A 13630-nucleotide genomic window follows, 5' to 3' on the forward strand; every position below is an offset into this window, starting at 1 on the left:
AAAAAACAAAAACAAAACTAACCTGCCTGTAGACTTAGTGATCCTAAAGACATTGATTAGCTTGTTCAGGTGTGTTTAATTAGAGTTGAAGCGAAACTCTGCAAGACAACGGCACTCCAGAACCGACGTTGCCTATCCATGCTTTGGATTGTAGGTAATAAGTACGTGAGAAGCACATACACTCAGGCTGAATCCTCGCTGTGAATGCAGGGTTGGCAGTGATCTCAGGATTAGGGTTGGGAAGAGTGCAGTAGCTGAGCTGTGCTGAGTTTGACCATCCCAGAGCATCTCTCCGTCCCATCAATTGTCTCTTTTTCTGTTGACTCTCGTTCACTCGTTACAAGTGCAAAATACTTATATTTTTTGAGAATGATTGCTTTCTTGTAGCATGTCCAGATGTTTTTTTTTTTTTCTCTCTCTTTTGAGCAAGAATTAGTCTTCTTTCTTTTTCCCCCCGACCCATTAATGTCTAGCCTGTCATTTTTTTCTTAATTTTGTTTTCAGCTTGCAACAAGTTAGTGTGCATTTTTTAAATGCTTCACGAAGGTCTTTTATTAGAGGTAATATGCAAGCAGTCACACTTTCACATGTTATGAGTGTCAGTACAGTTACTCCTGGCAGGTGTAACAGATGCATTACAAAGCATTCGACATGCCCTTCTCAGAACAATGGGCTTCATTTCCCCCAAGTCTCTTGAACAAACATCGGTCAAGTTTCCCTTGACTGAGCAGCCATTGGAAAAAAGATAATGCAAAAAACTCGTCATTTTAATGGAATGAGAACTGTTGTAATTACTTGAGGATCAATGTGATGTGCGTGAGCAGTTGTAAAGAAGAAACCCAGCGACGGAGTGAACATCATTATCTGAGTACTGATTTTGTTTTACTCCTCTGCTCACATAAAAAAAGTGAAGTCCTCTTAAAGTCCATGCAAATGTCTGGCAAGACAGTGAAATTCCTCTTGGACGAGAGAGTGGGAAAGTGGGTCTCTCGCTCTCCCTGTCTCTCCTGTTCTCTCTCGTCCTTTCCTTCCCTCCCCTCTCTCCTGTCTTTCCTCCCTGCATGTCTCTTTCTATTTCTCTCTCTCTCACTCTCTTTCTTTCTCTGGCAGCACTCAGTTTTTTTGGCAGGAGTGACCAGAATAAAAACAGCAACACCAGACATAGAAGAGAAAAAAGTGCAATGATCCATCGAACCAAAGGCTTTGCCCTTTCCTAATTACGTCGTGTCCAGTATCATTTTCTTTTTTCCTCCCCTCTTCATTTTTTTGAGACATTTTTGAAGTGGTAATTAGCTCTTGGTGAATAAAACCAGCTGATTCGGGGAGGGCCAGTGCATTTTGGGGCGAGATGGCTAACAGGAGGGTTGCGTTGCTCCTTCTCGGATTCTTCCTCACCATACAGCTGAGTCCTTCGCAGCAAGGAGGTAGGTGTGCACTTTGATGGCTCATATAGGAGATCCTGAGGAGCATTACTGGCATAAAAGGGACGCTGTGGGCTTCCCAAGTGCTTTTTCCTGCACATTTTGTAGAAACCTGAAGTGTGCACTATGCAGAAAGTGAAGTTGGAGGACTTGTGCAATCGACGGGCGCTGCAGGTGGTCATGTTTATTACTGATTGTAGTCATGCATTTTCACTGAAGGATACTTATAGGATACTAACAACATGCAAGCAGTCGTACATTCAGTGTAATGAGTTTTATAACATTTACCTGTGCCTGGCATGCTGACATGACACGGAAGATTACAAAGCAATCTTATACAAGCCCTACGGTGCATAACTCAAAAAATTAACACCGTGCATGTTTACTGAGGAATCTGGTCCACATTAATGGTAAACAATCAGTGTGGTGACAATCACGATACACATTGGAGTATGTTTTTTTTTCAAACCAAAAGAATGATGTTTTATTGCTGAGAAGACATTACTGTGAGTAAATAAGAATATGATACAACCGGTGCTTTAGTTAGCTTAAAAAGTCTAGTAAGTCACAGAATTCCCATATTGAACTTTTGTGGTTAATATACATTCATTTCATATACTTTTGTGGTTAATATGCATTCAAATGCTTGTTTAACTGGTTTACACCATCAAATTATACTGCAGCGTCCTGTCTTTTGCAATCAAATTCAAAGAATTCAAGCTTGCAAATACTGTAGCACGAACCAGCAAATGCGGACTGCAGAGATTTTACAACAAAATATTATAAACATTAACTCAGCTACAGATGTTAGCTTAAGTTCTCCGCAATCTTGTGCCAGAGTGCTCGACTGGGAATATGAATGTGGTGAGAGCTGTTTCTCTTGAAGGCCATTCCCCTCGATCGTAGAGCGCTTTGCTTAGCTGATGGGGAGGGTTGTGATGAGTTTGTTAATCGAAAACACAGCTCATGCATACTGAATTTCTGAAGACTACAGATGGACTCTTTCTGTCAGCTTGTGTAGACTTGACAAATAAAAAACCTTCCTGGTGGACATCGATGTCCAGTGAGCCACGCAAGTGCCCATTAGGTCACTGACTTTGGTTGTGCTTTGCTCAGAGCCTGGCTTTGCAAGTACCAAGGCAAACCGTGGTGTGGAAGATGGAGAAGTCAAAAAATCTCCAACTCCTTTTTGGCCCCATCATTAAATTGCAGTTGTTTTGATGTTCTTGGATGTGCGTCTGTGCGATGTTTAGTCGTGATTGGAAAGGATGTGGGGGTCTGTTCCCAGTTTCCAAACAAAGCCAGAGTATTTCACAATGATTTATTTATTTTCACAAAAATACTTTCTTCGGCACTTGCTGATGTATGTGTTTCCAGGCTGCTCCTAAAAGAGAGCTCTCTCCGCACCGTCTCACTGATGCTGAATGAATTTATTACGGAGAAATACTGCTCTTGTTGCCTGTGAGGATTTGCAATTGTGATATGTTTTCCATAAAAGCCATCAGGCCCGCATCTTAATTTCAGCAGTCTGCTTTGTTCATTTTAATAAATGTATTGGAGGCCATACAACAGCTCAGCTATTTCCTCCATACATCTCAAGCTCCATGACAAATCATTGGTCTGTTCAACTCAGGCCTGTCTGTAGGGCACCTGTGATATTTGTATGACAAAAGTGAAAACTATCACAGGCGTGAATGGAGAAAATGTTTTTAAAATTACGTTTCACCCCTCGGCATGCATTTATCAATTCATCTCCAAGGCCAACGCTAAGCAAAAGTCAATGTTGTTTGTAGGACAGAGCATATACAAACATTCAGTCAAACGAACTGACACGAAGAGAGTCTAAATTCTTTTTTTTTTCAGTGCTGTGCACAATGAACACATTGCTTTCTGAGTGCATTGTTATCAAATGACCTCTGCACTGGACAGTTACCAAAATTTTCATCTGAAATTCAGAGTTCAGAGCCTGTGAGTCTGTTTGGACGGCTTGTGCAGGTGGAATGTTTTCTCTACTGGTGTGAGTGAGTTATGGGGCAGGTGGGAATTTCAGAGCCTTGGGAAGTTACTATGTCACCAGACACGTTGCTGTTACTCTGATGGTTTAAGCAAAGTGTAAATGTTTCTCTACTTCCATTCTTGCTAAATGGTGACAGTTTTGACACATGGAACAGCCCTTGTTGGAGCTTAAGGAATGTTATTTTGGAGCCAAAAGGCTCACATCATGCACTACTTTGACCCCTTGAAAGCCTCATTCAAGGGTACAAGAGCACCGACCGTGAGACTTCATGTTAAACAATATAGTGTTACAAAGTATGCAATAAGTGTTGTTGTGGAGTAATGATCTTGTGGGATCCCAGAGTTGTTTGCTTTATTGGAGCTGGCATTACGTCTAGTGTATCTAAACTGTTGATCGATTGTGTAAGTCTCCATATGCAGTTGGCAGTCACATCACACACAATGGAAAGCCCTCGGTGGAAGTACCAATTATCATGTATCAGCTTTCCATCTCACTCTCCAATACCCTCCTGTGGTAATTTATCACTCAGAAGTCTGTCATACATGTAAGTGTATGACAGCCAATCACTTTGTGCACGGTATCGGGTAACGGTGCCCTTCAAACACTATTGTTGGTCAGCTATTACTGCAGATGCTTCCAGTACTGTACTGCGTGGCAGACAGGCCCCAGGCCTCGCTCCTGCCGCCAAAATAATTAGGCTGTTTTATGACAACCGCTATTAATGACACGCGGGCTATGAGAGGAGGGCCAGGGCCAGATGAAAGGAAAGGAAAGCGAGGTCTTGCCTCCTTCTGGTCTTGTAAGAATTAAGAAGCCCTCCTTTCGCACACAAAATCTTGAAATAAGGAGGGTGTATTTTAAAAGGCACCACTTGGCTTAAGCCTCTGGCTCAGAACATCAGAGGAGTTCAATCCATTAGGTCTCCTCCTCATTGACACTCGGTTGGCTCTGCTTGAAGGTGTATGAAATCACCGCCAGATCAGATGGCACACCTCCGCCGTCAGATGGGATTATGATAAATTGCCCACCCTCCCCCTCCACGAATTCCCAATCTGATTAGTGACTCCTCCAGAGGTGCTTTATGGCAAATGTGTGCTGGGAGCGCCTCTCTGGACTCTGTCCTGGAGATCTTGTATTCCAGAGCTGGCTGTACTCGCCTGAAAGGAATTAATGTCTCGTGGTATGTCTAGTGGCGTGTTGATTGATTTGAATGGAGTGTTTGCCATGCTGTCTGCTGACTGGAGCAGCTGTTAACACTGTAATGGCTGTGACAGAAAATGCATATGATGCTTATCTTGCACTAAGGCCGGTTTATGTGCTGGTCTAGCTCGTAGCACCACAGCCATGATTTCCACCAGCAAAACTGTACTTGTTAAGGACATCAGCATCTAATGCATATGCTGGAGACCAGTTGTATAGTGAGATTGTTGAAGGATAACAGATAGAGCTGGGAAAATAAATCAAGAAATGATTCAGCATCGATTCTGAGATTTTCCAAATGCATGGCGATTCTTTCTCAAGTCGATTCTGAGCTTAGTTTTGAACAGCAGATGGCGGTGCATGCTTTAGAAACAGCCGTACTCTGTTTGTTTCCAAATCCTTACACACAATTGAACCTAAAATAATCATTCATAAAATTCGAAAAGGTTGAAGTGAATTACAAGGGGGTGTGTTTACATTAATCTCGTGTCATAAAAGCATTCTGAGCCGAGGTGAAATTACACTCAGCCAAACGCTCAAGCGCTCTTCTTCATGAACATTTGAGTGTCCAGATAAAAACTAGATTAGAGCACCATCTGCTGTTAAAATCTACCCTCAGAATCGATTCCAGAGAGAACCACGATGCATTCGGAAGATCTCAGATTCGATCCACGAATCGATTCTGCATCGATTTATCACTGCAGACCTAATAACAGATGCACACCACAGAAAGTAGCAGAGCAGGTCTGAGCAAAAGCATAGTTCAACATATGAATCTTACCCATCCCATCTGAACCTCTGGTTCTGATAGCCTGAAATACCTTCCATGTTTCCTGCTCTTCATTTAGCTATCCAGCATATGTACTTGTTGACTGATGTGATATGCTCTAAGTGGCCTTGTATAGAGAGAATAGCGCAGGCCTGCAGAGAGAAGGACTCTGTAGAGCGTTTTATCATGACCTCAGCTCTCAACGCCACGCTCTATTGGGCTCCTGCAGTGTTGGCAGCGGCTCTGTAGGAATGCTAGCAAAGATAAGCGGCTTCATTTAGCTACATTAATTTATACCTCCCCCTCATTCACGGTCTGAGGCCGCTAACAGATCTGACAGTTTATCTCCTATATCTTTGGCATTTTGAAACACAGCTCACTTGCCACACACTCATATAGCCAGCAGTCGCCGGCCCATCACAGGATAGCATTGCTGGATCTGAAATCACCAGATATCAAGGCTGGTCTGCTTAATGCAAGCTGTTGTGGACCGTATGTAATGTGAGTTTCAATTTAAAATCAGACTCTTTAGAGTGCTCTTTAGTTTGAACCACTCTTATTTAGGTTTTGTTTACACAAATGGATGGGAGTGCTTAGCATGCTTATCTCTGTTCATAGTGGTGTTAACAGCAATTTAAGCGGGTTAATGACAGCTTCAATGGTCTTGTTTACAATAAAATAAATTTTTGCTTTTCTCTTCATAATACAGCTCTTATGTTCTAAAACTGTATAGAACCGATACTCAATGTTAGATCGCACCACTGTATCTTCCAAACAGCACATTCGAATGTTATTTGCTCTATAACCACAAATTCCAGTGAGGGTAAATGTCAAAGTGAGAGTCCTGTCTACTTCCACTGAGAGGAGACGGAGCCAAGATTTAAACAAAGACCTGCACTTAAACCAAATCATTTGTTCCGAAACCAGCCCGGATAGCTGTCATACCAGCCAACGTCAGAGACAGACTTTAGTCGGGAGAGGACATGGAGAGGGTTTCTGACTGGAATGTGCTTGTTCATGGGGTTAGGGCTTGATCTGATATCTGTTCTTAATTTAGTCATAATGTAGAAGGCCACAGAGTGAGCCTGGAAGATAATCAACGTGGCTTATTCTTTTTTTTTGTATTTATTTTTTATTTTTTGTTACTGCAAATCGTACACTACAAGACAGGGAACATCCAGCAACCTAAGGCACATCCACCATAATTAATAATAATAATGATTACACTAACAACAACAATAGCAAAAATGAAAAAAGGACATAAAGACATCAAAGAAGAATATAATATTTTGGTTCTATTTCGTTTTTTAACCCCTTAACTGTCACTCACAGTTTTGAACAGAGACATTATAGTGCACTATCCAAACTTAAATTTTTATAATTCATGAATGAAAATATTTTGTAACATGATTTTAATGTACCATTTCCATGGTAATGCAATGTCTGATTTTAAAATGGGTTTCAAAGGATGAATTTTGAGATTTTAAGTTTTCTACTGATAAATAATTTCTTCTGATTTCTAATTCGTGATAGAGAAAAAGGCAACTAAGAAGACTTTCTGTGACAAAGGTCAGAACTCCTGTTATGATGTAGATTTATTTCAGGTGCACTCCTGTCATAAATTAATCTATTACTTTTCCTACATAATTTTTTAACAGAAAAAGTGGTAAAATACCTATTTAGGAGTGAAGTAAACGTAGGCGTCCCACAGGGTGGACGGTGACAGTTAAGAGGTTAAAATACTTGAAGCTCTGAGACATTTTCACAAACTCACAAAGAAACATTAAAGGAGGGCTTACATTTATTTTCCATTTGCATGTATGAATATGATATTTAGCCAGCAATAAAACAAAGTTGACAACATCGGAGAAATTAGAATTCACAATAAATCACACTTGTGTGTTTTCAGTGACAGCATATGCTCTAATTACTTTAAACTAGAACTGTGTTAAAACTGTATAGTTTGGGTTTTAGGGAACAGTATGACACAATCTTTCTTAAGACTTGATGCAAAGTGTCCAGACATTGTTCATTAAATATGTTTTTGTATGACACATTTACAAGTTTTTGCATAAACAGCATCCTCTTTTTCACTATTCCTCATTATTACGATTATTTTGGTTGGAAATGTTGGAAGAATCAGCTCAACCTTTATTTTAGCTATGGAACCTGTGGTGTTTCCCTTCCAAATTAAATCTGTAAAGCATGTCTAATGGCAAATCCATTCCTTTTACAGTAAACCAACCAATGTGTGCTTCCGTCGGTTCATCGAGATCGCTATAATGCACAGGGCATTTCATAGCCCACTGCTAATGCTGTTTACAAAATTCAAGCCTTTCTAATATTGCTGGATGAGATCTTTCTGGAGGAGGCTAGTGCTGATATATGGAAAAAGAAAAGGGAGCGCTTATCTCTGTCTGCATCGTTTACCTTCTCAGCCAAGGGAGAATAGAGGCAAATCAGACTTCCATCTTGACTTTCAAGGGACTTGAAGAATGTAGGACAGTCTGTGCATCATATGTTTATTTGCCTTTGCATTCCTCAAAGTTAACGCTGTCTCTGCACTGCAGCTCGGCTCGTGTCCAGGAGAAGAAAAGCAGGGAAGGGTGTTTCCCATCACAGAGATTTACTTTTCTAATTCTCAGGCTCACATCCTTCAGCCGTTCATCATCCTCCTTTTTATTTTCTTCAAGATAGGAATCTAGTGTCAAGATGTGACTAAATGTAGTTTTACCTACCACATGCTCAGCAAAGCGTGCAGTCCTTGAGTTCAAAATTATGAATGTATATGAAAATAAAGCTACACAATCAGTACATTTAATGATTAGCAAAAAAATTACAAATTAAATAAATAAAATCCTCAAGACGACAGGCTCACATGCTCATTTACAGGGTTTGTAACTTATACTGTATGTACTTAAATGACCAATCAAAAGTTTAAGGATTTTGTTTACTAAATCATTTGATGGTTTTTTATTTATTTATTTTTAAATTGATAATTTATAGTGATTGTTCATTGTGACTGCTGACTTTTTATCTGTTTGAATCAGTTTTTATCATGTCAGTATTTAATCAGTTAGTCACGTCAAATCTCTTTCAGATTTGACGCAAAATTCCTAAGTACTCTTTCATAACTACTCCTTTAATTGGCCTTACAGTTTTTTTTTAAGACTTAAGAAAGTATTAATCCATAGAAGAAAAATTCTCATCAGCAAGCTAATATGTTCCAAGCAATGCTGTAAACTGAAACTGTCAATCAATTGCAATGGAGCGAGGTGCTCTGAGTCATGCCTTCATTAAAGTGTTAATTAGCCGTGACCTGGATGGGAATCAAGTCGTCCCGCATAGAGAACGTGTAAATTTAATACCAATAATTTATTTGCCAAACAAGTCACCAAAACAGCCTTAATGATTCCTTGTGCGTCAATTAAACCACCATTCAAAGCTTTATTAAATGTATTCATTTATAACCTTATGAATTACATTACTGATATAATTTAGATGTCCCAAAAATCATAGCGTTTCATCAGAGATTCCTTAATAAATCGGTGCCTTTACGAAGGGCCTTAATGAAAAGGCAAAACAGCATTTGCACTGGACTATGACTGCAGTCATAAATATCACGATTTTCTCCTTTAAACACAAAACTGTCCTGATGCCAACTTCTAGATCTGCTGGCAGCTCGGATTTGTACAAGCATTCATAATAGCTTTTTGTTCGACTGCACGAAAACACTGAATGCAATAAGTAGGGCTAAAGTCATTAACTATTGGATGAAAGCAAAGCATGACTGACTAAATATTAGGAGCTACTGGACTGATTTAAGCACTTGACAAAGTGGAAAATATGAGCTGTGTTTGTCTACATCGTCAGTTTATCAACAAAAGGTACATTTACACAGCATACTTAAAGCATATTTGCATTCTGGTTTCCTCTGAGAGAGGTTCAGATGAAGCTGTAACGCAGCAGCGGCTCTAAAGGTCACTGAGGACGACAACTTGCTGTAGACGCTAACAGCTTGTTGCAGTCAGGTATCTAAGAACAACTCTGCTCTCACCACTCACACGGAGACAGGAAATCCTCTGTTTGATGCTGATACGAGGCTGTGACATGGTTACCGTGGTGATCGGTCACTTCCTGTCCAGAGTGTGTTCAGAGGGCGGAGCTTCCACCGAAACATAAGGTGGTTATGCTTTCAATGCAGATCAGTATCAGGCTGTCCCATTGTATGACACGCATCAACACTTTCCCTTGAATATCTGACGTGTGCTCTTCAGTTACATTAGATGCTAATTCTTCAGATAACTTTACCCGACTTAAAACATTTTCACAGTAAAATGAATTAAATATGAGTATCCTTAACAGAAACATACCATTGCATTATATATGCCCACATTATCACAGACTACTGTATAAAGTGTTGTTAAACGTTCAGTAACAGCATACTAAGCATTTAAAGATAAAGTAATAAATAATAATTCCTTGATACTTAAATGTTACTTTATTTAGATTTGAATGGAAAATTCAATAATTTACCATCCAATTCTTTTGAGTCATATTAAGGAAACAAAAACTCTTTGCCTGAAAAACTCAGTAAAAATCATATAGCCATCATTGCAAATGTCCAATATTTATTTGTTATCCTTAAAGACCTAGATGACTGCATACCAGCACAGTAAGTATGTGTAATATAATGTGAAAGGATAATATTAATTTCTTGTGATATCATTGCATTTTGAATTTGCCTCTATGAATATCAATGTTATTAAAGTATGCTTGCATTTAAAATGATTTTATATTGCATTACACACTATAGATAGTGAAGTCTTCCCCATAATGTGATAAAGTTTAGTTTACTGTTACTGATATCAGCAGTAAGTCATAAAGACACGCACAAATGGCACCATTTTCTGCAAGTTTCTTTCATAAAACTTGCACCACTTTGAAGGTAAATGAAAACCCAGCTTGTAAGCTGAAGTGTTTTTTTTTTTTTTCTTTCCAACACCAAAATTGTAGCCTGCCTCAGACTAAACATTTTTGTCACCCCTAATCATGTTTTGAAGCTGTGAGATAATGTTCTGTCCTTGCAAAGCGTGTGAAGGTTTTGGCAAGATGACAGTATATGTAAACTTTCCACTAGCTTATTAAAGATCTTTGTTCCATTTCTTCACTGCCTCATCTGCAAGTCAATGCCAGGGCAGTTCACAGCTTGCTTTTGTAGTTTTAGTCTCAGCACCTGATCTGCCGACTGTGAGTGATTCTTCCCATGTGTCGCTTTCTCTTTCACATGACAACACTGGCCTTGAGTGGCTTTTTTTTTTCTTTTCTTTGCAGGCCACAAAATAATAATAATAATGAAAATAAAGCATGTATAATCCTTTACTGAATAATGACAGGGTATTCGTGCAACTGCATAATAAAAGACCATGCTTACTGCATTGCTGCTAATAAACACCAAAGACTCTGGGACATATGGATTTGATTAAATGGCCTTCGAGGAACATGCAAAAGCTATTAAATATCTTTGTCATTGGAGGGCCTGTTCACATTCTCCATCACAATTTTGTGATGCAAACCGGGTCTGGCTTCAAAATGTAACTTCGTAATTGATGCCTGGGCTAACAAGACCTCCTGGGAGGCTGTTAGCAGTCGTAAAGCACTGGACCCACCGGCCCACCCATTGTGAGCCTTTTGCGAGCCTATGCACCACGGCCCACTACATGAAAGTAACCGTTCCTTACTGCATTGCTAACATGCCATGGTATTGCATAATTACAATATTGGCCTATCATGGCATACTATGTCAAAGAATACATGGAAATACTGAAGTGCCTTTCCAAAACAAACAAACAGTCCTGACATTGCAAAAGTATTGCTATCTTTTGTTATTAGTATTTCAATAAATATAATGAACAACAAATGCAAACTATTTGCAGGTAAAGTCTGTATTTGTTTTTGACAGGGATGCAGTTCCATCATTAACCTCTAGGGGTTTGTGATCTCTCATTTACGAAGCACTTGAAAAATTGTTCCTCAATCAAAATAAGTTTGTGATTAAGTTGATTGTGCATAGCATTTAGTTTGTACACATTTAGTATACTGCCGATGAAAAATAAGGACAAAGCTTTCAGGAAAAAGCACTTTCCACAAGCTGTTAACCAGCTTACATGCATGCACTCTGTTTTTCTCTCAGCATTTCTCCTCTTCTCTAGCTTGCTTTCTAATCTAATTGTCTAATGATCCTGACATTGCATACAAATATTGTTGGGTCTTTGACGAATTGCTTCGTTCCTCTTTTGTAAGTGGCATTGGATAAATGCATCTGCTTAATGCATAAACATAAAATACCACTCATTTAGCTGGTTTATAAGGCTTGTGCTACAACTACATCCACTATCATCCTCTGTAGCAGCACAAGAATGTCAAAGCATCAGTTTCACACATAACGCCAACCCATTCTGTTGTATTAGTGCTTTAAAGCATCCTGTTTTGACAGGGAAGAAAAAAATGTGAAATGAAAATGAGTTCATTTCAAAGACTTTACTTGAAGGCTGCGTGCGGTGACTGACATCAGCTAGATGTCCAGAGAAATGTCTTTCAAGGCCTTCAGCTTTTTCAGAATCAGATTTCCTCAGAGACACAGCTTTTGTCTGAATTCTTCTCCTTGCGTGTCTGTTAGGGTCAGGGTTGGGAAACATGAAAGACAGATCCTGACGACGTGTGTTTTTCTGTTTCAGGAGTGTATGTGCCACCGGGTTCAGCTGGAGCCGGACTAGGAGGTGCTGGATTGCTACCAGGTGCTGGACTTTACCCAGGTATAACCAATAACAGCTATGATCCTCTCACTGCTTTCATTTATACCAAACGACTGATGCTACTCACGTTATGCATGCTTGAAAGTGAATATCTTGTTTACTTGCTACTAGGAGTCTCAAATAAAACTCTTGAAAGTCTTCCAAAGACTAGATGCATTTCACACGCTTTGTGGTGTCTGAGAGTAAAGCTGAGCAATCTTCATCTTACACTTGACAAGATGTGAACTCATCTGCACTGACAGTGCTCTAACTCGTACTGGTTTTAACAGGTGCTGGGACATCCCAATACAAAGCAGCAAAAGCAGCAGGTAAGAACATTTTGACTATAAACACTCTAGAAGTGATTTGAGACCACTGAAAACAGAATCATGTATTGTTTCCCATCCTTCAGACCTCATTGACTTATTTTATCATCTGCTCCTTTACTCATCTATTCATTCATTCAGTCAACCAGCCAACCATACAAACAGCCCAACGATCAATCAGCCAGATTCACGAATGTGTTTGGCTGCAGTAGAAGCGCCTTGTTCCAAAGCCCCTAAAATTGTTTTTCTGAATTCTGTCCTTTAAATTAAAATTCATTGTAAAACCACATGGATATATCTATATTAAGGCAAGAGTCAACGATGAACTGTTCAATTTCTTTGTTTTTTTGTTTTGTATTTGTTTTTGTTTTTGTTTTTTTGAGGGGGAGGGGAGGGGTCGATTGGGGCAAGTTGTCACTCATAAATTTAACACTACAAACGGTGCAAATGTTCAATAGCTTTTTTTTTTTCAAGTCCAATCTATGGACTTTTATTTCAGTCCAGTCTTGTTATCCTTTCTCAAACTTGGGAGCTACTGTTAAGTTACATGTGTTTGCTGGCAGGTTGTGTCAGTAAGAGTGAGCTGTTGTTACTTATAAAACTGCCATAAAAGTCAAAGTCCACCTGTGTGGCTGTTGGTGAAGTCACATCTCACCATGTGCAATTGCTGTGAGGAAGTTGATAGCATGTAATGTGTGCTCCTTGAGCGGACACAGATAAAGTGTGTTATAAGCGTGAGACAGATGCTAATGAAGCAATCTCTTGTTCAGCAGGAGGATATGGAGGTGCTGCTGGGACAGGAGCTTTAGGGGCTGGAGGTTATGGAGCTGGTAAGAGCTCTTCAAGGTCATCCATACAAGTACATTTATTTGCATGCATATACTTAATTAGCAAAGCAATAAAACGATGTAAAAGAAAGATGTCCTTTTTCACAGCAATTACAAATATAAAATGTAGAATGCCAGTGTAATGTCATGAAATTTGTATCACTAACCTTCAAAAAAAAGGGGGTTCTATGTGAATATGTTAATATGTAATTGATTCCTTTGATCAAAGCTGAATTTTCAGCATCATTACTCCAGTCTTCAATGTCACATGATCCT

At 39.4% G+C, this 13630-nt stretch overlaps 1 protein-coding gene across 8 annotated transcripts in view; it reads left to right on the plus strand.

Annotated features, from left to right (window-relative positions):
* Positions 1-1095: 1095 nt before the first annotated feature.
* The window catches only part of elna (elastin a), a 64403-nt gene continuing 51868 nt past the window's right edge, over positions 1096-13630 (plus strand). For 7 of the 8 annotated variants that reach the window (XR_009274365.1, XM_058799557.1, XM_058799550.1 and 4 more), the window contains exons 1-4: positions 1096-1424; positions 12145-12222; positions 12492-12530; positions 13298-13357. Coding sequence is in view for 7 of the 8 variants with exons in the window: in XM_058799557.1 (XP_058655540.1) it covers positions 1349-1424; positions 12145-12222; positions 12492-12530; positions 13298-13357 (253 nt within the window). In the remaining variant the exon portion in view is untranslated. The remainder of the gene's footprint in view (positions 1425-12144; positions 12223-12491; positions 12531-13297; positions 13358-13630) is intronic. The other variant, XM_058799555.1, reaches the window with a different exon arrangement.

This window comes from Onychostoma macrolepis, chromosome 15 (assembly GCF_012432095.1).
Source record: "Onychostoma macrolepis isolate SWU-2019 chromosome 15, ASM1243209v1, whole genome shotgun sequence".
In the NCBI taxonomy this organism is placed as follows: domain Eukaryota; kingdom Metazoa; phylum Chordata; class Actinopteri; order Cypriniformes; family Cyprinidae; genus Onychostoma; species Onychostoma macrolepis.